The following is a 27,214-nucleotide window of genomic DNA, read 5'->3' as shown; positions in this document are numbered from 1 at the left end:
AGAAACTGTAACATTGCAAATGATTATATTTGAAATTCAAAATCTATTAGTTGTGATACAGAGAATTGAAAAGAGATTGGAGAATATGGAATTCCAAACAGAAAAATCTGATGGAGAAACTGAGGATGTTTACCAAATGAAGAAACTGGGGGACAGAGTTCAAAAGATGGAAGAAAAAATGAGCAAAGAGATAAGAAAACTGTGGATACTGACAACAAAGTGAGAGTGGTTGGTAATGGGAAGAGCGGAATATGGAAAGGGGAGATGGATGGATTGGAATTCTACCCCAGACTTCAAAGCACAGAAAAAGAAAAGAGAGAAAAATTGACGGAGATAAGGAGAGAAATCTTGATAGAAGCACTAGCGATAACCAAAGATAAGCTGATGGAAAGAGCAGATGTTGGGTTTCAAGCTTTTGTGAGATACAAAAGGAATAGCATGTTGCCAAGGAAGGTTTATACATGATGTATTAAGAAAGTAATTAGAACATTAATGCTAGGAATGGCAAGAGATATAAGACCGTACTATTGCTGGAGGGATACAGGTTGATGCAATGAAAATGTATAAATTTAGTTTACTAGTTGTATGTATAAAATGAAGCGACAATAGCTATAGTTAAATAATGATTAATAATGATAACAATACATATAGATATACCAGTCTGATAATATGAAATTTTATATAAACAATATATGGAGAATATGAGAGGAGGTTTAAAAGCTTTATCTAGAATATGTTATAAAGATGTATTGTGATTGGATGATTTTAGGATGATTTAATGGAATGTTATCATATAATCCTGTTCTAGATTTTGAATATTATATATATATATATATATTATATATAAAAGGACGTAAAAACAATTATAGTCAAATTAAGGTTGAGATATAATAATTGTGGTATACATTAATATAGGTGAATTTAAAATATGCAATTTGATACGAAAAACAGGTGGTGATTATGGAAGAGATGCATGGAAATACTGTAACCAACTGACACACTTTCTACAATTTGTAATGGAAGATGGGTTTCTTTATTTTTATTTTTTTTAAGTAAAGGAACTTTAAGATAGACTTCCAGACCAGAGTGTGCAGGTTGAATGTATCGACCTGAGGAACAGTCTGATCTGTGTTGCACAAGAATGCAGGCCCTGATAACCACACAGTGTCTTTAATGTAACTTGCAGCGACATCTCTTGTATAATGGTCTGCGAGGTTGTGATCAGTACCTTGCAGTAATGGTGAACCTTTTTCTTATGGCATGCCAAAAATTGCACGTGCACCCACTCAAATCCTCCCTGGCCACCAGTGCATGCATGTGTGACTCCCTCCCCAGGCTCCTGAGGCTTTCCCGACTTGTTGAGAGGCACCCTTCCCCCACGCGCTTTCCAAGCGAGGAGGCAGAATGTCCTCCTCCATGGGAGAAAGCTGCAGAAAGGGTGTGCAATGCGAAAACAGGTTCCCGGGGTGTGTGTGCTGAAATCCAAATAACCAATCAAAATTATCTGTTATGCATGCACGGGGGTCGCCATTACTGGAATAGATTCTAAAGCACAATGTCACATAGGATTTGTTATGGGCAAAACAAAGCTGGCTCCATATCCCGAGCATACTACACCCAGCCTAGAACCTTAGCCCACAGTATTAACTATTGAGCAAGCTGAAATTATTTCATCAGAAATGGACATTGAATATAAAGATATTGAATTCTATGCCGACTGCAAGGTAATGCTAGGTTACATTGACAAGAGGCCAGACAATTTCATGTTTATGGTAGCAACAGATTTCTAAGAATTAGGAAATCTAGCTGTCCTACACTTTGTACCTACTGATCACAACCTCGCAGACAAGAAATGTTGCTGCAAGTTACCTTAAAGACACTGTGTGGTTATCAGGGCCTGCATTCTTATGCAACGCAGATCAGACTGTTCCTCAGGTCGATACATTCAACCTGCACACTCTGGTCTGGAAGTCCATCTTAAAGTTCCTTCACTTTGGATACTGGTCTCAGAGACTCAACTGGAATCACATAGATTTTGCATTTCTCAACCTGGAATTCAGTCATTAGGGCTACTACTTGCCTGATTCACATAGCTTAGTCACACAAAAGTGCCACATGCAGTAGCTGCCAAGGCTGATACCATTGCCAACACTTCTGTTCAGTACTAGAATGTCAATCTCAAAATGTCATCATCCATACTGGGCAGTCTGAAACCTATCCCAAGAAATTGACTGTATGCTAAACTAAAGACTTATCCCTAGAGAGAGCTCCCTGAGGAAACCTGACCTGTTTCTTGATCATCGTTCTTTGATTGTGCTGCACTATCAGCATGATGTCAAATATCAAGGATGACTACAGAAGGATCTATATTGACTGCTGGTTTGTGGATAGTTGGAGCTAAAAGGTGTGTGGGGTAGGTAATCTTCGGGTGTATTGTCGCAAGCTCCATGGTAGGTTACAAAGACAAAATATGGCTGATCTTCCAGCTGACACACTCAGCACAAATCCTTTCACTAACGTTGGCCTTGATGTCTTTGGTCCCTTGTCTGCGACCACACATCACACTAGAGCATGTCAAGCAAACAGTAAGTGGTGGGCAGCCCTATTCACCTGTATGACCATTAAAGTTGTTCACATTGAAGTTATTGAGTATGGACACTTCTAGATTCATAAATGTGCTCAGATGTTTTATTGCTCTATAGCAGTGGTTCCCAAACTTTTTCTGTCCACCGCCCCCTTGGTGCGACAAACTGATTCTCAGTGCCCCCCCCCCCCGCCCGTGGTTCAATTCAATTTTTTTTACTACCAGTTCTGTGGGCGTGGCTTGGGGGCGTGGTGGGGGGGCTCATGTGACTGAGCGGTTTGCATGATGGAAGGAAGATAGTAACAGTAAAATTCAAAACTGTAATAATTAATTGCACATTTATTGAAAATCCAATTTAAAAACCTTTTTAGTTAATGTTAATTCAACAAAATTGTTGAACATGATCCAGTGATACCAGGTTTTCAAAGTCTGATTGTCATTTATCAAGAACCTTACTAAATAGTAACTTAATAAACTCAGTAAAATTTAGTAATTACTTCACTGTTCTTAGTAGATGATAATTCCTGTGTAGATATTGAAAGAAGTAATCTCAGTAAGGTATTATCACAAAGCACAAAACTGCAACAGATATCTTTAAGATATCACAAACTTACACAAAAAGATGTTCTTGTAAGAAACCCAAAATGGATAATAAACACTTTTGTCTTTTATCTAAAGTTTTTCATCTTTAGATCAATGACCTTAATTATTTTTCTCTCCCTCACAAACATGCATATGGATTCTTAGTGCGCATGTCCCTGGAAGATGGCTGCTGAGTCTTTCGCTCCAGCTCGACTCCTCCGAAAAATGGCTTAAATGAAAGATATATCTGCCCAGGAGCTCGGCTGAAGGTAAACAAACTCCCCAGAACATCTGTGCCAGCAGCGTAGGGGGAGACTTGTCTCCTCGGAGCTGCTAGGAGCTGTTAGGCAAAGAAAACGCCAACGCTGACACTGCTGCTGTCGGGGAAGCCTTGATTTATTGAAGCCTTGATTTATTGAAGCTCCTGTTGGAGAAGCTTATTCCCGTTGCTGCTTGGAGCCAGACGTTGGAAACTGGTTAGCTAGGGCTACGTGGAGCTGTGTGTGTGTATGCCAGAGATTAAGAGCTGGGCAGTCTGCTCTCTCACCAAGAAACGCTGAAGCTGATATCTGAGCTGCTGCCCCCCCCCTCCTGTTGCTGCTGCTGTTGCTTGCCTGTGCTTCCACTTGTTCCCTTGCTTAGCATGGGCTCTCCACTATCCTGGCCTGTGACCATCTGATTTTGGCCTTTCAACATCCGACCTCCTCTGACCACATTGCTACCCGTCACTGCCCCTGGAATACCAACTCGGACAGCGCCCACTTAATTACAACTTTCAGGACGCCATGGACTGTGCTTTTGTGGTGCATATGTTTTATGAAAGGAGAGATAGAGGATGGCAGAAATATGGAGGGGGAGTCGGCGTCCTAACAACCAACATACCCCCCCCCTTCTTCTTCAACCTGTTCCAGCCACCACCAGACTTTGGACCCTTTCAGGCCTATAGGCGAGGGGGAAGACAAGACATTCCCCTGCATACTATCTATATATCTTCTATGGACCGTTGTTGGCTTCTGTTTTGGATTTTATCCAGCCATTCCAACTCTGAACATTGAGAGCCGACTTTTACCACCTGAACTCGCACTTTAACTTAATTAATTGCGCAATTTTTAATTTCTCCCTTTTCTTTCATCTTTCTCTTCTTTCTTTGTATGGGATATGTATGAGATATGTGTGAGATGAATGAATGGCCCACTTTTATAACCATATTGTTGTAAAATTTTGTGTTTTTTAACTTTCACGTGGGGACTGCTTGGAAGAGTGTATGAGTACGCATGATTCGGAGGACCTGCCGGGAGATGCGGGGGCCACGGGGGTGGTTGAGGGGACTAGAGACACGGGAGAGGGTCGGGGTATTACGGTCGTAACAGGGAGAGGCAGATACGGCGGGGACTTTAGGGCAGGCCATTACCGGGGAAGGAGGGTTCGCTACATTACAGAGATCCCTCCTTCCGGCCCTAGGAGTCCCACTCCGAGACCAGATGGCGTAAGCAGTCAGGACCCTGGTCTCAGGCTGTTGTCGCTAAATGCCAGGTCTGTTGTACATAAAGCTCCTCTCGTCCGGGACTTAATTTTAGATGAGAGGGCAGACCTGGCATGTATTACTGAGACCTGGCTGGGCCCAGAGGGAGGAGTCCCCCTTGTAGAACTGTGCCCAGAAGGATTTCAGGTGCTACATCAGCCGAGAGCCCAGGGAAGGGGTGGGGGTGTGGCCGCTGTTATCCGAGAGTCGTTAGTTCCTCGTAGGGTCCCTGCTCCGGAGATTGTCGGGTGTGAGTCTTTGCTGTTAAAGTTGGACCTCAAGGGTCAAGTGGGTCTGCTGTTAACGTACCTGCCTCCCAACAGCGTTGCAGCAGCCCTCCCCTCGCTCCTCGAGTCGGTAGCCGAGCTGGCAGTTGAGTTCCCTAGGCTGATGGTCCTGGGGGACTTTAATTTGCCGTCGCTCGGTGAAAACTCGGAGGGGGCGCAGGAGTTCATGGCTTCCATGACAGCCATGGGCTTGACCCAAGTAATTCGAGGCCCAACCCATTCGGCGGGACACATGCTTGACCTTGTATTTCTCTCGGAGCAGTGGATTTGTGATCTTGGTCTGAGGGGGAACGACATCATACCCCTGTCGTGGTCAGACCACTGCCTACTGAGGCTCGACTTTCGGAGACCAAACCCCCACTGTAGGGAGGAGGAACCGACCAGGTGGTTCCGCCCCAGGCGTCTTATGGAACCGTCAAGGTTCCAGACAGAGCTTGGGGCTATTCCTGACACTTTCGCCCACAGTCCGGTGGAGACTCTGGTTGCTGCGTGGCACTCGGCAGCATCGGAGACCCTCGACCGGATTGCGCCACTGCGGCCCCTCCGAGGCGGCGGATCCCGGAGACCTCCTTGGTTCACCGAGGAACTCCGGGAGATGAAGCGCCGGAGGAGATGCCTAGAGCACCGTTGGAGGTCCGATAAGTCCGAAGCGAACCGAGCAATGGTAACCACCTGCACCAAGGAATACACCAGGGCACTTAGGGCTGCAAAAAGATCCCATATAGCCACCTTGGTTGCGTCCGCTGAGTCCCGCCCGGCCGCCCTGTTTAGGATAACCCGCTCCCTACTGAACAAAAGGGAAGCGGGGGAACCCTTGCAGGGCAGAGCCGAAGAGTATGCCCAATTCTTAGCGGACAAAATTGCTCGGTTTCGGTCGGACTTGGACTCCACCCCTGCAGCTCCAGCCGAGGCACAGGAGGATCAATTTGAACAACTCTGGGTTGAGTTTCAAGACGTTACCCCCGGGGATGTGGACAAGGCCATGAGGGCTGTAAGTACCTCCACCTGTGTACTGGATCCGTGTCCCTCATGGTTAGTTACTAACTGCAGTGAGGTGACACGAGGCTGGATCCAGGCGGTTGTCACCGCCTCACTTCGGGAGGGGAACTTCCCCGCCGCACTGAAAGCGGCGGTGGTGAGACCCCTCCTGAAGAAGCCATCTTTGGATCCAGCTATCCTTAATAATTATCGTCCAGTCTCCAACCTCCCCTTTCTGGGGAAGGTTGTTGAGAAGGTGGTGGCCTTCCAGCTCCAGCGGTCCTTGGAGGAAGCAAACTATCTAGACCCCTTCCAGTCAGGCTTCAGACCCGGTTACAGCACAGAAACCGCTTTGGTCGCATTGACCGATGATCTCTGGAGGGCCAGAGATGGAGGACATTCCTCCATCCTGGTTCTCCTCGACCTCTCAGCGGCTTTCGATACCATCGACCATGGTATCCTTCTGCGACGACTGCGGGAGGTGGGAGTGGGAGGCGCCGTGTTGCGGTGGTTCTCCTCCTACCTCTCGGACAGGTCGCAGTCGGTGTTAGTGGGGGGGCAGAGATCGTCCCCTAGGCCCCTAACTTATGGGGTGCCTCAGGGCTCGGTCTTATCCCCCCTACTATTCAACATCTACATGAAACCGCTGGGTGAGATCATTCGCAGGCACGGGATTAGATACCATCAATATGCGGACGATACTCAACTGTATCTGTCCGCCCCGTGCCAACTCAATGAAGCGGCAGACGTGATGAACCGCGGCCTCGAAGCTGTTATGGACTGGATGAGGGTTAACAAGCTCGTGCTCAACCCAGAAAAGACCGAGTGGCTGTTGTGTTTCCCTCCCAGAGATTCGACCAATATTCCATCACTCAGGCTGGGGGGTCAAATTCTACACCCCTCAGAGAGGGTTCGCAACTTGGGAGTCCTCCTGGACTCACAGCTATCGTTTGACCACCATTTAATGGCTGTGACCAGGGGGGCATTCGCCCAGGTTCGCCTGGTGCGCCAGTTGCGACCCTACCTGAATCGGGAGGCTCTCACAACAGTCACCCGGGCCCTTGTGACCTCTAGGCTGGAATACTGCAACGTGCTCTACATGGGGCTGCCCTTGAAGAGCATCCGGCGACTTCAGCTAGTACAGAATGCGGCCGCGCGAGTGATTGTGGGTGCACCTCGGTTCACCCGCATAACACCTATCCTCCGCGAGCTGCGCTGGCTACCTGTCGATCTCCGGATGCGCTTCAAGGTGCTATTAGTCACCCATAAAGCCCTACATGGCAGTGGATCTGGATACTTGAGAGACCGCCTTCTGCCAATTACATCCCTGCGACCAATAAGATCACATAGATTAGGCCTCCTCCGTATACCATCGGCCAGCCAGTGTCGGCTGGCAACTACAAGGAGGAGGGCCTTCTCAGTAGTAGCCCCGACCCTTTGGAACGAGCTCCCCGTAGAGATTCGCACCCTCGCCACCGTCCAGGCCTTCCGCACAGCCTTGAAGAACTGGCTCGCCCGTCAGGCCTGGGGACAAGGATAATTCCCCTCCCGAATGATGAATGTATGTTGTTTATTATTTTATTATATGTCTTATCTTAATGTCTGTATCTCCCCTTCCCCTATTTTATGTGAGCCGCCCTGAGTCCCCTCAGGGAAAAGGGCGGCCTACAAATATTAATAAATCTCTAAATCTCTAAATCTCATATATATCAGTGGTGGGTTTCAAAAAACTTTAGAACCTATTCTGTACGTGTGGCGTATTTTGTGGGCATGGCTTGGCGGTCATGTGACCGGGTGGGAATGGCCAAATTGTAAAACGTGGTGAAACTCATTTAACAATGCTCTTGCTTAGCAACCAAAATTTTGGCCTCAATTGTGAACATAAGTTCTCTTTCTTTTTCTTTCTTTCTTCCTTCTTTCTTATATCTATTTTTCCTTCTTTCTTTCCTTTCTTTTTCTTCCTTCCGTCCATTCTTTCTTTCTTGTGTGTCTCTCTCTTTCTTTCTTTTCTTCCTTTCTCTTCCTTCCTTCCTTTGTTCCTTCTTTCTTTCTTGTTTGTCTCCCCCACTTACTTTCTCTTTCCTTCTTTCTCTTTCTTTCTTTCTCTCTCTTTCTTTGTCTTATATCTCTTTTTTCTCTTTTCCTCCCTCTTCCTTTTATTCTCTCTTACTCTTTCTCTTCCTCTCTTTCTCTCTCACCCCCACTCTCTCTCACACACATACATACCTTCCAGTTGGCGAAAAATTATGTTTTGCCAACTGGGGAGCTGGCAAAGAAGCCTCATTTTCCCTGCCACCTGCAGCTCTTGGAGGAAGGATGAAGGGAAGCGAGCCCCAGGACTCATCTCTGTCTCCTTCCTCGAGAGCTGGCTTCGGGGACGGCCAGTCTCTCTCATCACTGCACCCTTCACTCGCCTTTCACCCAGAGGATCTGCCAGTGGGGTGCCTGCCATTTCATCTCCCGAGAGAAGCTCGGGAGAGACATGCAAACAGCTGTAAGGATGCTGGACACCAGGGGTGGCAGTGGTGCCCACTGCTGCTCTTCTGCTTCTCCTGGTAATGCAGGCTTCTTGGAGAGCATTAAGTTGCAGGCGCACCAATTCCAGCAGCTGTGTTTTCCCTTGAAATTTGCTGTCCCAGCAACCCAAAGGGACAATCTCCTATTTTCACTGGCAGAGGGTTTCAGGAGGCTGTCACAGCCAAAAACGGAGCTCAGGAACCCATTTTTGCTGGCAGAGGGCTCAAGCCAGGACAGGCAATTGACACAAGTGACATCCAGCTGGCCACACCCATCCCGGCCCCCTGTGGTCAAACACAACCCTGATGCGGCCCTCAATGAAATAGAGTTTGACACCCCTGGTGTAGAGAGATATCTAGGTGACCAAAGCTGCACATGGAGTTTAAACCCAGTTCAGTCTTCATGGCCAAACAAGATCTGGTCATTTTGGCAGCCAGTGCAGCGGCAAGATTGTTTTTGGTTTTCTGGTGCTGTACAGGATGCATTGCAACAGTTTCCCTATTTGCAGGGGCTGGGGCAGGTGTGTCCCACATGTGACACGACTGGCTCAAGAGTCTGAAACTCCTATATATTGTATATACACATACATTTAAAAAAAGTATAAATCATAATTATAATGACAAGTGCCTATTGTTTCTTTTTCATTACTAAATTCATCTCGCTATGGCTGTCAGAAAGTTGAAGCACAGCAAAAACCCTTTCCAGATTTCAGTCTGTAAATTGTAAATCCATACATACAATCCATTAAATCAATAATTAGCATGCATTCCCATCTAAATTAATCATTGTTTAGGAATTCTGCAGTCTATGAATTGTGTTATGGGAAATGAGACTATTGGGTGTGCTGAAGCCCTTTCCACATTCCATGCATTTATATGGCTTCTCCCCTGTGTGGATTTTTTGATGGGATGTAAGTTGACTGCTTGTTCGGAATCTCTTTCCACGCTCCATGCATTTATATGGTTTCTCCCCGGTGTGGATCCTTTGATGGGATGTAAGTTTACTGTTTGTTCTGAAGCTCTTTCCACACTCCAGGCATTTATGTGGCTTCTCCCCTTTGTGGATACTTTGATGGCAAGTAAGATCTTTGTTTGTTCTGAAGTCCTTTCAACACTCCATGCATTTATATGGCTTCTCCCCTGTATGGATCCTTTGATGGGATGTAAGTTGAGTGCTTGTTCGGAATCTCTTTCCACACTCCATGCATTTATATGGCTTCTCCCCTGTGTGGATCCTTTGATGGGATGTAAGTTTACTGTTTCTTCTGAAGCTCTTTCCACACTCCAGGCATTTATGTGGCTTCTCCCCTGTGTGGATCCTTTGATGGCATGTAAGATCTTTGCTTGTTCTGAAGTCCTTTCCACACTCCATGCATTTATAGGGCTTCTCCCCTGTGTGGATCCTTTGATGGGATGTAAGATCACTGCTTGATCTGAAGGTCTTTCCACACTCCATGCATTTATATGGCTTTTCCCCTGTATGGATCATTTGATGGGATGTAAGATGACTGCTTGCTCTGAAAGTCTTTCCACATTCCATGCATTTATATGGCTTCTCCCCTCTGTGCATTCTTTGATGCCTTGTAAGATTACTGTTTGTTCTGAAGTCCTTTCCACACTCCATGCATTTGTATGGCTTCTCCCCTTTGTGCATCCTTTGATGGGAGGTAAGATTACTGCTTGCTCTGAAGTCCTTTCCACATTCCATGCATTTATATGGCTTCTCCCCTGTGTGGATCCTTTGATGGGTACTAAGGCTACACTTTTGGCTAAAGCCCTTTCCACATTCCATGCATTTATATGGCTTCTCCCCTGTGTGAATCCTTTGATGCATTGTAATTTTACTGCTTGTTCCGAAGCCCTTTCCACACTCCATGCATTTATATGCCTTCACCCCTATGTGGATCCTTTGATGGTATGTAAGTTCCTTGCTTGCTCTGAAGGTCTTTCCACACTCCATGCATTTATATGGCTTCTCCCCAGTGTGGTTCCTTTGATGGTAGGTAAGTTCACTACTTGTTCTGAAGTCCTTTCCACACTCCATGCATTTATATGGCTTCTCCCCTGTGTGGATCCTTTGATGGGATGTAAGATCACTGCTTCTTCTGAAGGTCTTTCCACACTCCATGCATTTGTATGGCTTCTCCCCTGTGTGAATCCTTTGATGGCATGTAAGATTAGTGCTTGTTCTGAATCTCTTTCCACACTCCATGCATTTATATGGCTTCTCCCCTGTGTGAATCCTTTGATGACATGTAAGATTACTGTTTGTTGTGAATCTCTTTCCACATTCCATGCATTTATATGGCTTCTCCCCTGTGTGGATCCTTTGATTGCATATAAGTTCACTGCTTGTGCTGGAGCCCTTTCCATACTCCTTGCATTTATATGGCTTTTCCATTGTGGATGTCCTTTTATTAACAGTCTTGTTTCCATGTTCATTGCATTCATTTGTCTTCTCTCCCATGTGAAAACTTTTCTGTGACTCAAGAGACCCATTCTCTTGACAAAGTGCAAGCATACAACTGTATCTTTTTCCATTGTCTTTGCCCATATTGGCTCCTCCTTTGGCATCTAATGTCTGTTTGAAGATTCTTACACCTTTCTCAATATATTTGTTCTTTAGTATTTCTTGTTGGTCAATAAAGTCCTGCATCTGAGTAACAATCAAAGAAGATGAGCTTTCCTTATTCCAGTTGTTTGATAGGTGTCTCTCCTGCCTTTGGAATTCTGTTTGAATTGCAGGTTTCTCCATTGCATCTCCTTGTCTAAACTCTTTGATTGGTTCTGCAGAGTCTTTATTGTTATCCTCATTATCACCTTCAAAGGGAAAGAGAAATGAAAGTGAGAGAAAGGTTAGGGGAAAAGATCACTCTGTCAGAAATCATATTTATTGCCTTCAGGTTTCGTGCCAAATTCTAATATATACTGCATATTTGTATCCTAATAATGGCATGGTATAGAAATGATAACATCTCTATTGATGAGGCATAAAACCTTGAAAAGGACATTAAGTCAAAAAATGTGAATGATATAGAAGCATCTGGGCCAAAATAATTCAAAGCTGTGTGATGGAGTTTGGCATTACCTCAAACCAAGGAATTACTTTGTCACTAAAGTGTTTAAATAGAAATAGAAAAACAAATTGGATAGGCTATATCTAAGCAAAATGCCATAGACCTATTTCTTTCCTAGGAGCACTAGAAAAACAGAACTTTCCTTTCTCCCTCTGAGGAGATCTATTTAGAAATGTTTTCATAAGAACTAGGTAATGGCATCTAACTACAAAATGTCTTCCTGAACTCTCTGAGGGAGAGTGGGAAACCCTTACCAAGAGAGGCCACATTCTTATAATTCTCCAGCATGACTTCCCAATGCAGAGCTTTTTGGTGAGGATCCAGCTGAGACCACTCCTCCTCGGAGAAATAAACAGCCACCTCCTCAAAGGACAGAAAAACCTCCTGAAAGGGGAAAAAATACAGAACAGACCAAGGAAGAACTGCAGAATCTTTCCTATTGTTTAGAAATTTCCAAAGCAAAGCTATGCATTAAGGTAAGTGGCTATGCTTACTAGGATCCATGGTTTAGATGAGGAAATAGGAATATAAAAAGCATTTGACTAAAGAAAGATTTTAGGCAGGTTTTATCAACTTGAATGATTCTGTAGGACTTTCACTGCCATTTTGGTTAAATAAGCCCCGTTTCCTTCTGGATCAATTGATCTAACAAACATCCAGCCAGCCAGCTAGCCATTATCAAAATACTCTGCTGCTCTGGCACCTGCGGCAGCAGGAACAGCAGCAATGGCAAGAGCCCCACTGCCCAGCTGGATTCGCCAAAGTGCCATCAGCAATGGGACATGCTCGTGAAGGGAGAGCCAGAACTGATTGCCCGGGATTGTGTTTCTGTTGCTGCTGCTGCAGCCTCCAGAGATTCTTTCCCTGCTTTCTTTCGGGCAGAAAAGCGACGCTTCTGAGAGGCTTTCCCTGAATGTCACCATAGGCCGCCTCACCTCCTTCTGCCCTGCGGAAGAAAGAGCAGCTCCCCTCTCCCCTCTTACTTTTCTCAGCCTACGCTGGGTGGGGAAAGTGCCCTTTGGCTGGCCCTCCTGGGGGACCACCGCGCATCCTCCATGGGTAGCAGGTTGCAGGGGTGACCGCAGGTGAAGAGCAGCGAGGGGTTTTGGCAGTGCGAGAGAAAGACTTCAAAGCCTGTGGAGGTGGTGTGTGGCTGATTCTGACTTTCTCTGGGTGCAAAATACTTTAAAAAATAAAGTTTTAGTTTTTTTGGGGGGAGGGGGTTTAAAAGGGTTAAGGATGCAAGGTTGTTGTAACTTAACAGCTTTAAGACTTGCGCACTTCAAATGCCAGCGTTCCTGAGCCAACATGACTGGAGGAGGAATTCTGGAAGTTGAAGTCCACAAGTCTTAAAGCTGTCAAGTTTGAACACCCCTGAGTTGGGGGTTTTTTGTAAAGGGTTAAGGGTGCAAGGGTCTTGTAACTTGACAGCTTTAAGATCTACGCACTTCAAATGCCAGAGTTGAGGAGTTGTAAAAAATATACATATTTTTGATTATAGAAGAAAGGAAAGGAGACGGCCAGACATGAATAGAGAAGAAAGAGAAGAAAGAGAAGAAAGAGAAGAAAGAGAAGAAAGAAAGGAATGATAAGAGGAAAGAAGAAGAGAAGACAGGGAGACAGAGGATACGTTGAAAGGCGCAGCAGTGGGTGATTGAAAAGTTTGAACGGAGCCCACTCAGATGCTGAAATACATCCTGTAAATGAGATGAAGAGTGTGGAAGAGAGGAGAGAGGCAAGAGGAAGAAGAGAGGGTTAGGAGAGAGGGTAGAGGGGAGGGGAAGCGAAGGAGAGAAAGAAGGAGTGGAAAGAGGAGAGAGGAAGGGGAAGTAGAGAAGAGAAGGATGACAGAGGGAAGAAAGGAGGTAGAGAAGAGGAGGAGAGAGGGAGAAGCACGTGATGGATAGGGTATAAATATGGTATATGGAGAGCAGAAGAGTGAATCATAGTCTCTGGGGGTTGATGGTAAGACAAATTGATATAATATTGAATAATACAAAATTGTGTTGATTATGTAATGGTATCCATGTGGTTATTTGTATGAAAATGAAAAAATAAAAAAATGAAATAAAAAGTAAAGCCTCTGGAGGCCGGGGAGGGCGGAAAACGGCCCCAATGGGCCAACCAGAAGTTCATTTACAAATTTTCTTTATTTTTTATTTTTTTTATTTTTTTGAATAAAAAACAAATAAAATCATCCTCCATTACAAATGGTAAAAAGTGTGTCAATTGGTTACAAAGAGTTTTTGTGCATCTCTTCCACAGTCATTATCTCTGATTCATATCAAATTATCTATTTTACATCACATATACTTATATATATATATATATTGTTATCATCATACCTCATCCTTCATATGACTATAGTTGTTTTAACGTCCCTTATAACAAATATTCCAAAATTTAAAACAAAACCACATAGTGGCATTCCCTTATCTATTTTCAATATCATCTAACCACATTATACCTTTATAACACATTCAAAATATAAAATTAATTATATTTAATAACAAAAAAATTAAACCTCTTTTCTTAATAATTGTTTACAATTTATATCCAATTTGCCTTTTATCCTGTCAATACAAATTATTACATTGTTATTATTATCAGTCATTTATTTAACGATAGTTTGACTAAGATTAACTTACTTTTCCCCTTTTTTTCCACCATTTAAAATATTTACCATATGGGATGATAAAAATAAAACGCACAAATGCTTTCAAAATCATTTAATCAGAAGAGTGTTATTGCAAAAAGGGCTCAAATTTTTTTTTAAAAATCCACTATGTTCTGTTGGCTATCACCGACAGAAAGGATGACTCACCCAAATTTTATAGATTTGAACAAAATGCTAAGATATAGAGACTTAATTGATAGACAGGGAAATTTAAAAACAATTGAAGAATTGGCAGATCAGAACATGAAAGTTGACTGGCTGACTTACCTCCAAATCAAAACTAAATACAATAAAAATACTAAATTATATGACATCGAAACAGAACCACATGAATTGGATAAAATTATTCAAAGCTCAGATAGAAAGATGATAGGGAGAATATATAAATTCCTCCTGAAGTACAAAATGGAAGAGGAAATTGTGAAAGAACAAATGATAAAATGGGCACAGAACTTTGGCTATAATATTGAATTAGACAAATGGGAAAAAATTTTGGGGAACAAACTTAAAAATGACACTATCAGTAGCATACAAGGAAAACCAGTACAAAATGTTTTACAGATGGCACCTGGCACCAACAAGGTTAGCTAAAATCTTAACAAATACCTCCCCAAATGTTGGAAATGCGAATCGATACACAGAACATATTACCATTTATGGTGGACCTGTGAGGAGGCTAAAATTTTTTGGAAAAGGATCAAAAATTGGCTGGAGGCAATAACAGGGGTTAAAATAGAATGGAAACCTGAATTTTTTAAAATTAGGAATAATGTTTGCCAAATACAAAAAAGAAATCCAGTATTTAATACTACATATAATTACGGCGGCAAGGATTGCCTTTGCCCAGAAATGGAAAAACAAATTAATTCCAAGCGAAGATGAAATAATAAGAAAGGTTATGGATTGTGCTGAAATGGACAAACTAACTAAAGAAATCCAGGGAAAAGAAAAATCAGAATTCTACCAGATATGGGATAAATGGTATAGGTGGATGGAGGAAAGAAACAAGAATCAATGAAGGAAAATAATAAAAGTCAAAAAAGAATAGTTATGAGTAAAATAAGAGGGTTAAGAATGGTGAAATCCAAATGAAATACAATAGAAGGGGAAATAATATAAGGTGAACGGTATCAATTGATAATTGCTATTAGAAAGAACAGGAAGCTCCTGTTCTTATTGTATGGTGTAAATGTGGCGTGCGTCTAAGTTTTGTGTGTGTGTATTTTACATGTTTGTTAATAAAAAAAATAAAAAAATTTTTTTTACCAAATTTCCTCTTATCAAACCAATGCAAATATATACATTGTTATCCTTTATCTAACTTTATCCATTAACACTACATTTTTACATAATGCTCTAATTTTGACAATTTTTTTAAACCTCTTTTCTTAATCATTGTATACAATTTATATCCAATTTTCCCTTTTAGCATATCAATACAAATTATTACATTATTATCATTACCGGTCATTTATTTAGCGATAGTTTGATTATATTTAACTTACTTTCCCCCCCTTTTTCCCCTTTTAGAAATTTATACCAAATTTATTCTTGTCAAATCAATATATATGTGTACATTGTTATCATTATCAATTATGTACTTAACTTTATCATTATCACTACATAGAGCTCTAATTTTAACTAAATTTAACTAGTGTTTTATTATTAATTTTCATATCTCAATCTGTGCCTTACCAGTAATAGTGTAGTCCTATTTCTTTTGCCATTTGTGGAATTGGTCCTCTGGTTATTTCCTTAATCAAATTTGTTTGGACTTCTCTTCGCAACTTGTCATTTATTAAATATCTTGTAAAATCTTGAAATCCTCCATCAGATTCCTTAATCAGTTTATCTTTGGTTGTCGGTAATGTTTTGGTCAAAATTTCTCTCCTTAAGTCCATTCATTCTCTCTTTTTCCTTCTTCTGTATCTTGAAATCTGTAGTAAAAAACCTTTCCATCTATCTTCTCTTTCCTTAGTCCACTCTTTCCATCTCCAATCACACTCAGTTCACTGTCAATATCCATGGTTATCTTGCCTCTTTGTTCATTCCCCCCCCCCTGGGTTTTTAGGACTCCAGTCTCCACTTTTTCCATTTGCTGAATATCTTCTATTTGCTGAGTATCTTCCATTTTTCCATCAGGTATTGCCACATTAAAGTTTATATTTTCAATATTTTCCCATCTCTTCTCAATTCTCTTTGTTGTTTCTAATAGTCTTTGAATTCCAGACATAATCTGTTGCAATGTTATGGTTTCTTTTTGAATTCGTGTCATCCTTCCAATTAATAAACAAAGCCACTCTGATTTAAAAACAAATCTTTGTTATCACTTCTTTCCAGTTAGCAATAAACATCCAAAGGGCACCTGCGTAAACAATCCATGCCCTTCTTTATAAACAAGCTGAAGTCTTTGAAGTGCAAGGTCAAAATGATCAAAGGGAAAAAAGAAAAAGCAATGTTTCCAGGCCTCAACCTCCAACCTCCAAGTGGCAGTGTAACTTCTCTTCCTTCTCAGGTTACTACCTTCTTTATATATCTTTTAAATCTTCTTTATGTTTCAGGCTCAAAAGAAATAAAGTTCTTAAAAGAAACCAAATAAAAAGAAAAAATCCATCCCAAACAGTATTGTAGAAATAAAGGAAAATATTTAATCCATAGATAAAAAAGAAATAGAAGGAGAAAATCCAAGACTTTCACTTTAAAAAGTAAAAAATATTCATAAAACTACCATCAATGGAAAAAAGTAAAATAAAAAAGATAACACACTGTCCAATTATGCTAATTCCGCTGCTTATTTCCTTTTCTTTACCAATTTGATTTAATTTCAATCTTTTTTGGGCAGTCTTTTATAAAAATAACATTTCCTCACCCGATGGACACACTTTCTCTTTCTGCTTTCCTCCCATTGCGGAGCTGTCCCGACTTCAGCAGCTTGAGGCTGTGCTTTTTGTTGCTGGCAAGAAGTGATTCTCTTGGCTCAATCAGGGACTTTGCGATGTCCCTGAGATCAGCAAGATGTACACTTCCCTGTCACCATTTCTTCGGGACTGTTTAGATCCAGATGGACCGTCCAGCGGCAAAAGTATCAACTTTGTTGTGTTGCGACATCAGCGCCTTTCTCACATTTCCGAATTTTCAATTAGCCTATTCAGCCTGTTTTTTACCCTCCCCAGCCTCCGGAGGGTTTCCTGAAGACTGAGGAGGGTGAAAAATCAGCTGGGAGCTGACAGCTGGTGTGCCACTAAATATGGCTCATTGTGCCACATGGTCTCTACAAGCACATTTCAGGCAGCTGTTGCAAGCTGAGTCCTGCTTTTCCCTTTTTTTGACATCCTTGCCACTCCCTTCCAACAACTGTCATGAGGAACTGTTGTTCTGCTGCTGGCCTCATGGGAGCTCTTTGCCCTCCTGGAGGCACTGCTCTCGTCCACCCTGCTGGGCTGCTCCTGCCTATTGCAGGGCAAGTGATATACAACCTCCAAGCACCCACCTACGGCCGGTCTGCCAGAGCCCCTTTGCCAGCAGCCACAGGTGGAACCACGCTGTCTTACCCACCACCACCTTTGGGTTACTGAGCCCCTTCCTGCAGGTCTACTTGGTGCTGCAGGTGCCGGGCTATGTGTTGAGCCTGGCACTCTTTAGTCCCTGGCCCTGGTGGGTGCTAGTACTCATGCTGGCTGTGCAAGGTGGCATGGGTGGCACAGCTCCACCTGCAGCTCCGGAAGTTATAGATCTGGAATGACTCTACCTGCAGCAGGCAGAAGCAGCTCAGCAGAACAGCCAAAAGCAGTGCTGCCAGGAGGCCAGAAGCAACAAAGGCAGTCACTTGGCAGCCAGTAGCCAAAAATGTCCTGGCAAAAGCAGGGCCAGCAAGCAGGGCAGGTGCAGGCCTTGATGTGCTGAAAAGTTAGGCCATTGCAGCCAAAGGCAAGCAGGTGGTGGGATGGAGAGGGTGGGGCAGGCAGGCACACCACTTCCTGTAGTTGAAAAAAATATCATATTTCCCCAAAAATAATAAGACAGGAACTTATTTTCTTTTAACCCCGCAAAAAAGCACTTGGTCTTATTTTCAGGGAGGTCTTATTATTTTTGAAGTGCAGGAGGTGGAGAACATGGTCACCTCATGGCTGCTGTGTGTTGCAATATTTTCGGGAAGGGCTTATTTTACCTCATGCGCTCAAAATCCTGATTGGGCTTATTATCCGGGGAAGTCTTATTTTCAGGGAAACAGGGGAAGACATCTCTGAAAATTACCCTGAGTGTTTATTTCGAGGCCTAAGAAAATATAAGACCGGGTCTTATTTTCAGATAAACATAGTAATTAGCTCAAGTGTTTTGTTTTTAAGATACTAGTCCTAAAAAGAATCTCCAACCAAATGTAGAGGGCAAAATGGCGGAAGACACTATTTGTAGTTCTCGACTAACAACAGTTTTAGTTTTTAGTGACTGTTCAAAGTTGCACAGCAGAAAAAAAAGTGATTTGGCCATTTTTCACTCTTAAGACTGTACTACCTATACTATCTACAGCCTCTGATTTCCTGAGGCAAATGGAAAAATAGAAATCTAGTCAATGAATGTTCTTCTCTTACCTGACTTGGAGGTTCAATCCTAGTTTCTGCTCCCCCAAAACAAAGAGTCGACTTCCTTCTATTCTTCCCTGTGAGGGAGACAGAATTTCAAAAGGGATAATTAATAAAATGGGAGAAGGTACGCTATAGAGGAGAGGACACAAAGAAGATGAGAAAGTTAGGATTTATCAAAGGAGTGGAAGGACCTTATATTACCTCCTGAGGTGTCCTGAATTGGATCTCCCTGAGGGATCCCCCTGAATGACACTTCTTGAGGAAGATTTGATGGATACCTCTTTCTCTCAGGATCTCTGATCTCCATTGCGAAAGACTTGAAAAAAGAGAAAAGAATTAATGGACATCACAAATCATGAAATGGTTTCTTTCCCAGTGAACACCACTGCATATCACTCGGTGTTGATCAATTAGGCTGGGAAGTAAGAAAGAAATTGCTGCGCAAAATCTTTCTTCTAGAATGGATAAGGGAACTATACAAAGATTAGTGAAGCATCTCCATATAGTATGAATGACAGGAAATAAGTCTTTCATAAAATGATGCATCCTTCTTCTTAACACTGATAAACTACCAAAGATATATAAAGGAGTTTCAATTATATGTTTGAAATGTAAATGTAAAAAAGGAACTTTTTACTAACCCTACTGGACTTGTGACAAAGGAAAGAAATACCGGGGTAAGATTTATATTTTACCTGCAACTCAACCTGCTCCTTCTTCTCCTCCGCTTGGCTCAGGAGGAAGCCTTCCACCAGGGCCACCGCCTGGGAGCTGGTCTCTGCTCCACACTCCCGCACCCAGCTCTCCATCTGCAGGGGCAGAAGGGCCAGGAACTGCTCCAGAACCACCAGGTCCAGCATCTGCACTTTTGTGTGCTTTTCTGGTCCCAACCATCGACTACAAAAGAAGTGGAGCCGACTACAAAGTCCTCGGGGACCCTCATCCTCCTGATATTGGACGCTCCTGAAGTTCCAGGCCTGAACTTGTGAAACGATGGTTCCTTCTTCCAGCACCTTCTGCCCAGTTCTTGCCCAGATCTCCCCACGGATTCCAGACTGAGCACTGGAAGGGCCTTTTCCACTTTCCTCACTTGCTAAAGGAAGGCCAGCCATTCTCTCTCTGCCCTGTAACACAATTCAGAATTAGTGCAAAGAAAGTTCTGTATCTCCAAATGTTTTTTTTTAATTTCTTGGAAGAAATATCCATCTGGTTCAGTTCCAATACAGGAGGAAGGCGCTGGGAATAAAATGGAGGCTGGAGGCTAATTGGAAAGAAAGCAGAACCACCAACCACATGTCATTCTGGGACAGCTGACAAAACAAAGTGGGTGGATTTTCTACCTTCTGGATTCCTATGGGGTCATGTAGGGCTCATGGGTGGCACTCTATAGACAAAAGGGGAAATGCAAATCAAATGTGTTTGTCTGAAAAAATACAATTTTGTCTAACGCCCACGAGTACAAGTTTTGGGAACAGATTCTCTTTCCATTCACATAGATTGTAATTTTCTTTTTAAGATCTGAGCAGGACTGGAGCATTACAGAAGGCACTTGTGTTGCTGTCAGATGACCATGCATGGTGGGCATTTCTAAGCTGGAGAACCTTTATAAAAAGTCTCCCATCTTTGTGATCTGGATTCTTAGCATCCTGTACGTTTTCTTCCTTCCTTTGGGGACTTCTGCAAAATCTCCAGATCGCTATACGTGATGAAATATTATGAAAAACAGGGACAAAGAGAGGACTTTGCCAAGATTGAGACCACTGCTCTAAAAACATGAAACCACAACCTGTGTTATGCCATTCATATATCAAGGGAAAGCCCAACTTTGTCAATCTTTGGCTTAATTGTGTTGCTTATCTGAAGTTTCTGCCTGACCCAGTCTTTCTGAATGGATTACCAAATCTGCATTTCTAAAAGCCTTAGTTTCCCCTTGGGGCAGGGAGACTGAGGCTTCTGCCTCCCTTAAGAGCATGTTTCTCCATTTCTCCCTTAGGGGAAATATAATATTCTGCTTCTTTTTAATATTCCCCCCGAATAGTTGGTTCTCCGGGGGAGGGGGGGCTTCCCACACATTCATAGCAATGTTCACCTAGCCATGGGAATAATACCTAAAGTCCTCTTACCCAAAGAAACAATGTTGTCTCTAAAGAAGATGAACAAAAGACCTCCATTTTGTGATTTTCTTACAGATAAGGGAATATATTCAAAAAATCTCCAATTAGGACACAAATACTACAAATGGCAAGAGACAAAACATTGAAATACAAATATTGTGATTCTGAAACAGGTACCAAAGAGACTGAGAGAGAGATAGGAAGAGAATATCAATTTTTGACTAAAAATTCTACAGAAAAAAGGAGTTAATTATAGATGGCTGATCCCAGAAGGTTTGATGTTTCTATGGCAAGGACAAAGACATAGAATAGATTCAACTGATAAAGCAGAACTATTCTATGCAGAATACTTTAGAGGGAAAGAGGGGGAGACAGGAAAAGAAGAATCATTAATTGAACTACAAGATAATGGCCAGGCTGCGACTGAAAAAGAAGAAGGCGCTGTGGATATTAAAGAACGAGAACTGAGATCTACTACAGCAGTAAACCCTACTTATAAAACATAAACATGGAGAAGAAAAAAATAATTTCAATAAATATAAACTCAGCTATTAAAAGAAGGAAAACATTTCATAAATTAGAGAAATTAAAAGTGGACGTAATTTGGCTTCAAGAAGTACACATTAAAAAACAACAGGAACAATTATTGATAAAACCTAAACTAGGGGAAATATTTACTACATTGCCATGATGCAAGAAAAGAGAAGTGGTTCTGTATATTAAGGCTACAATTTCAGCAGAGGAAATCTACACTGATGACGATGGAAGAATCTTAATGGTGGAAATTATGGACAATAACAAGAACATACTTTTAACAGCAATTTATACTCCTAATGATAGCCAAGAGGAATTTTATAAAAAATTACATATGAAAAAAATTGAATTGGACTATGTTAATATTTGTATGATGGGAGACTTTAATGGAATTGTAGATCAGAATATGGACTATGAAACACAAAAAAACAACAAAACTAAATAGAAAGACTCTTCCTAAATCCTTTTTTAAAATGACTGATGAAATAGACTTAAAAGATATATGGAGAGAAAGAAACCCCACAAATAGACAATATACCTTCTACTCAAATAGACATTTATCATGGTCCAGATTAGATATGATATGGATCTCAACGGAATTGATTTGTGATATACAGGAAATTGACATAGAAACAAGTACCTGGGCAGATCACAATCCAATGACAATTAAGTGGAAAGGACAAAGGAGAAGATCTAGATGGACTTTAAATTATACTTTAAGATCTGAGCGGGACTGGAGGATTACAGAAGGCACTTGTGTTGCTGTCATATGACCATGCATGGTGGAAATTTCTAAGCTGGAGAACCTTTATAAAAAGTCTCCCATCTTTGTGATCTGGATTCTTACCATCCTGTACGTTTTCAGTCGCTCACGTCCTGGTTCTTTCTCGCCTGGACTACTATAACGCTCTCTACATGGGGCTGCCCTTGAAGAGCACCCAGAGGCTTCAGCTGGTCCAGAATGCGGCCGCGCAGGTTGTCATGGGGGTACCTAGGTGCTCCCATGTTACACCCCTTTTAGGCGGCCTGCACTGGTTGCCGGTTGTTTTCCGGGTGCAATTCAAGGTGTTAATTGTGATCTTTAAAGTGCTCCATGGCTTAGGCCCAGGGTACTTACGAGACCACCTACTACCACTGGTAGCTTCCCACTGTCCAGTACAATCCCACAGAGTTGGCCTCCTCAGGGTGCCGTCGGCCAGGCAGTATCAGCTGGCGACCCCCAGGGGGAGAGCCTTCTCTGTGGGAGTGCCTTCCCTTTGGAATGAGCTGCCCCCGGAGCTTCGCATAATTCCCAACCTCTGGTCCTTCCGGTGTGCCCTAAAAAGTTGGTTTTTTCCAGCAAGCCGGCCTGGCCTGAATAAAATAAAGTATTAATTTTAATTGTTAATTTTAATTTAATTTCTAAATCTCATTGTAAATGTCTATTGTGGTTTTTTGGATATTCTATTTAATCTTTCTTTTAACTTTTGTAATATGCGTTTTTTATGTTGTACGCCGCCCTGAGTCCTTTGGGAGAAGGGTGGCATATAAGTCCAATAAACCTCATAAACCTCATAAACCTTCTATAAAATGTATTGTTTTATACATTTTATGTATAAAATGTATTTCTATAAAATGTATTGTTTGAATGCTGTTCCTTGCTCTCCTTGTACTTGATCCACTTGGGAAGAGACTTGGAGGTCGCCTTTGCAAACGCTTTTTAATTTTCTGTAAATAAACCTTTTTGAATTGTGAACCAGACTTGTCTCTGTGTTGTGAGGATTTAATAATTGGGGGGTTTTATCTCACAATCTTGGCGCTCAACGTGCGGCTTAAGAGCCTCATTTGGGAATACTGCTCAGTTATTTAGGGGTGGGGGGGCGCCGGTTAATTTCAACTGCCTAGAGTTATCTGAGACTGAACTTCCATTTGCGGTCCCCATGCAAGCAATTAATTGACAGCTCTGGTCTGCAATATCAAATAACTGTAATTTTGCTACTGTTATGAATCGTAATGTAAATATCTGATAAGCAGGATGTATTTTTATTGTTATAAATTGAACATAATTAAAGCATAGTGATTAATCACAAAAACAATATGTAATTATATATTGTGAAATATTTCTTAATATATCTATATGTTAAGAGAATATATCTTTCTCTTTCTCTCTCTTTCTGTCTGTGTGGCTCTTTGTCTCTCTCCCCCTCCCTCCCCCTCTGTCTCTCTTTGTCATTCTCTCTGTATCTCTCCTCCCTCCCCCATCTCTGACACTCTGTGTGTCTCTGTCTATCTGTCTCTCACTTACTCACACACTTAATCACTCACTCTGTGTGTGTCTCTCTCTCTGTGTGTGTCTTTGTCTGTTTCTCCCTCCCTCCCTCCCTCCGCATCTCTGTCACTGTGTGTGTGTGTATGTCTCACTCACTCTTTGTGTGTCTCTGTCTGTCTGTCTGTCTGTCTGTCTGTCTGTCTGTCTCTCACTCAATCACTCCCTCACTTAATCACTCAGTCTGTGTGTGTGTCTCTCTCTGTGTCTCTCTCTGTCTGTTTCTCCCTCCCTCCCCCCCACCTCTGTCACTCTGTGTGTTTGTGTGTCTGTCTGTCTGTCTCTCACTCTCTCTGTGTATGTCTTTCTCTGTCTATCTCTCTCTGTGCCTCTGTCTGTCTGTGTTTCTCTCTGTCTCTTAAAGCGGCGGTGGTGAGACCCCTCCTGAAGAAACCATCTTTGGATCCAGCTGTTCTTAACAATTACCGTCCAGTCTCCAACCTCCCCTTTGTGGGGAAGGTTGTTGAGAAGGTGGTGGCCTTTCAGCTCCAGCAGGCCTTGGAGGAAGCTAGCTATCTTGACCCATTCCAGTCCGGCTTCAGACCTGGCTACAGCACAGAAACCGCTTTGGTCGCATTGACCGATGACCTCTGGAGAGCCAGGGATCGAGGCCATGCCTCCATTCTGGTTCTCCTTGACCTCTCAGCGGCTTTCGATACCATCGACCATGGTATCCTTCTGCGACGACTGCGAGAGGTGGGGGTGGGAGGCACTGTTTTGCAGTGGTTCTCCTCTTACCTCTCGGACAGGTCGCAATCGGTGTTAGTTGGGGGGCAGAGATCGAACCCTGGGCCCCTAACACATGGGGTGCCGCAGGGTTCGGTCTTGTCTCCCCTACTTTTCAACATCTACATGAAACCGCTGGGCGAGATCATTCAGTGGCACGGGATAAAATACCATCAGTATGCGGACGATACCCAGCTGTATCTGTCCGCCCCGTGCCAACTCAATGAAGCGGTGGACGTGATGAACCAGGGACTCGAAGCCGTTAGGGACTGGATGAGGGCCAACAAACTTGTGCTCAACCCGGATAAGACCGAGTGGCTGTTGTGTTTCCCTCCCACTAATTTGGCAAATATTCCATCTCTCAGGCTGGGGGGTCAAACATTATACCCCTCAGACAGGGTCCGCAACTTGGGAGTCCTCCTGGACCCACAGCTGACTTTCGAACACCATTTATCAGCTGTGACCAGGGGGGCATTTGCCCAGGTTCGCCTGGTGCACCAGTTGCGCCCCTACCTGAACCGGGAGGCTCTCACAACAGTCACTCGTGCCCTTGTGACCTCTAGGCTGGAGTACTGCAATGTGCTCTACATGGGGCTGCCCTTGAGGAGTATTCGGCGACTTCAGCTAGTCCAGAATGCAGCCGCGCGAGCGATTGTGGGTGCACCTCGTTTCATCCACGTAACACCTATCCTCCGTGAGCTGCACTGGCTACCTGTCGATCTCCGGATACGCTTCAAGGTGCTACTTGCCACCTATAAAGCCCTCCATGGTAGTGGGTCTGGGTACTTGAGAGACCGCCTACTGCCGATCACCTCCACACGACCCATTAGATCTCATCGTTTAGGCCTCCTCCGAGTTCCATCCGCTGGCCAATGTCGACTGGCCACCACGCGGAGGAGAGCCTTCTCGGTGGTAGCCCCGACCCAATGGAACGATCTTCCCGTGGAGATTCGTACCCTCACCACCCTCCAGACCTTCCGCACAGCCCTTAGAATCTGGCTATCCCGTCAGGCCTGGGGCTAAAGATTGTAACCCGCCCGAATGGTATGAATGTTGCGTTTTAATAATGTATTGTCTTATATGTAAAAGTTTGTCTTCCCCCCCCCCTTGGATTGTGAGCCGCCCTGAGTCCCCCCAGGGAAAAGGGCAGCATACAAATAAACAATCTAATCTAATCTCCCCTTCCTCCCCCATCTCTGTTACTCTGTGTGTGTGTGTGTGTCTGTCAGTCTGTCTGTCTCTCACTCACTCACTTAATCACTCTGTTTCTCTCTCTCTCTCTTTCTCTCTGTCTCTTCTTGCCTCCTTCATCTCTGTCACTCTGTGTGTGTGTGCCTGTCTGTCTGTCTCTCTCTCTCTGTGTCTCTCTCTCTCTGTGTGCCTCTGTGTGTGTGTGTGCCTGTCTGCTGTCTCTCCCCTCCCTCCCCATCTCTGTCACTCTGTGTGTCTGTCTGTCTCTCTGTATGTCTGTCTCATACACAGAGACACACATACTGTGGTCACCTTTAATCACAAGTTAAAAGAACCTGGCAGTGGCGTTTTTCACTGGGCGAAAGTCTCCGAGGCTGTAATTTACAGGGTGTGAGCATGCCACGTGCCTATGTTTCCAATGGCTTGGAGCCACAGCGAGGCTCTGCACGGCTGGCGATGATTCCGGAGCCCATCTGGGAAAACGAGGAATGTGAGGGGGACCCCTCCCCCTGGCGAATGGGCTCCCGACCCACACATCTTTCACAGCTGTCTCATTTCCAATTGGGGGATCCATGCAGTGGATGTCTCCCCCCCAATTGGAAACGAGGCCGCGCCCGCCCCCTGCCCGCCCTGCCCAACAAAGTCTATTTGTAACCAACTGATACACTTTCTATAGCATGTAAAGAAAGATGTTGTATTTGTTTTAAATTAAAAATTAAAAAATTTTAATATTAAAAAAAACAACACACACACACACAATGTTCTGATTGCACCACAAACTCAGTAGTCATCCTTATCTTTCACAGAGGCACTGACTTTTATAAATATGAGCATGATAGTGTAGAATAATCAAATCCAAGGACCAATGGTGGGTTTCAAAAAAGTTTGGAACCTCTTCTGTAGGTGTGGCCTGCTTTCCGGGTCCACTGGTGGAACCTCTTCTAACCGGTTCGGTAGATTTGACGAACCGGTTCTACCGAATAGGTGCGAACTGGTAGGAACCCACCTCTGCAATAAACCATCTTTCCAAGCAGCCTCCATGTCTCCAGTGTCTTTTTCCCCACTTGGAGTCGAACCCAGAAGGACATTTCTTTCAACACTTCCTTGCAAATATATTTCTTATTTCCTGCTTGAGATTTGCCATGCAAGCTCTCCCCCTACACAGGAGCTTTCACCAGGAAATGGGGTGGGAAGGACTCTCCAGGTTCCCCTCCCCCACTTTCATTTTTGAGGACCCGGATTTATTCCAAGGGCAGCATGCGTGACCTCTGCTTTCTCCCCATACCTATTACAATCATGGAAAAGGGCGGCTAGATGGGAGGGAAACATGGGATATGGGGGAGTTTCTCCCACTCCTAAAACAAAAAAATGTGAACCTGGATGAGGACTAGGCATGTCTCTCTTCCCGTTTTTAGAATGAGAACCCACTGTCTCTCTTTCGGTGAGAACACACACACACACAGACACACACCTACCTTTTCCACCTCTGGATCTTTCAGATTTTCTTTCTGCCTTTCTAAACTCCTGCACAACACATG

The 27,214-nt window shown here is 43.4% G+C and overlaps 1 protein-coding gene and 1 pseudogene across 1 annotated transcript in view; both read right to left on the bottom strand.

Annotated features, from left to right (window-relative positions):
* The window catches only part of LOC116502702, an 84,782-nt pseudogene extending 73,516 nt beyond the window's left edge, over window positions 1-11,266 (bottom strand).
* A 180-nt stretch (window positions 11,267-11,446) lies between these two features.
* The window catches only part of LOC116524022 (zinc finger protein 253-like), a 33,822-nt gene continuing 18,054 nt past the window's right edge, over window positions 11,447-27,214 (bottom strand). Inside the window, exons 7-11 of the mRNA XM_032239120.1 lie at window positions 19,604-19,703; window positions 19,008-19,122; window positions 18,813-18,880; window positions 11,801-11,930; window positions 11,447-11,466 (exon numbers count right to left, since the gene is read on the bottom strand). Coding sequence (XP_032095011.1) covers window positions 11,447-11,466; window positions 11,801-11,930; window positions 18,813-18,880; window positions 19,008-19,122; window positions 19,604-19,703 — 433 coding nt within the window. The remainder of the gene's footprint in view (window positions 11,467-11,800; window positions 11,931-18,812; window positions 18,881-19,007; window positions 19,123-19,603; window positions 19,704-27,214) is intronic.

The sequence above is a fragment of the Thamnophis elegans genome, chromosome 2 (genome assembly GCF_009769535.1).
Source record: "Thamnophis elegans isolate rThaEle1 chromosome 2, rThaEle1.pri, whole genome shotgun sequence".
Lineage (NCBI taxonomy): Eukaryota > Metazoa > Chordata > Lepidosauria > Squamata > Colubridae > Thamnophis > Thamnophis elegans.
Note: the sequence above shows the minus strand (reverse complement) of the source record. Positions and strands in the feature narration are given on the sequence as shown.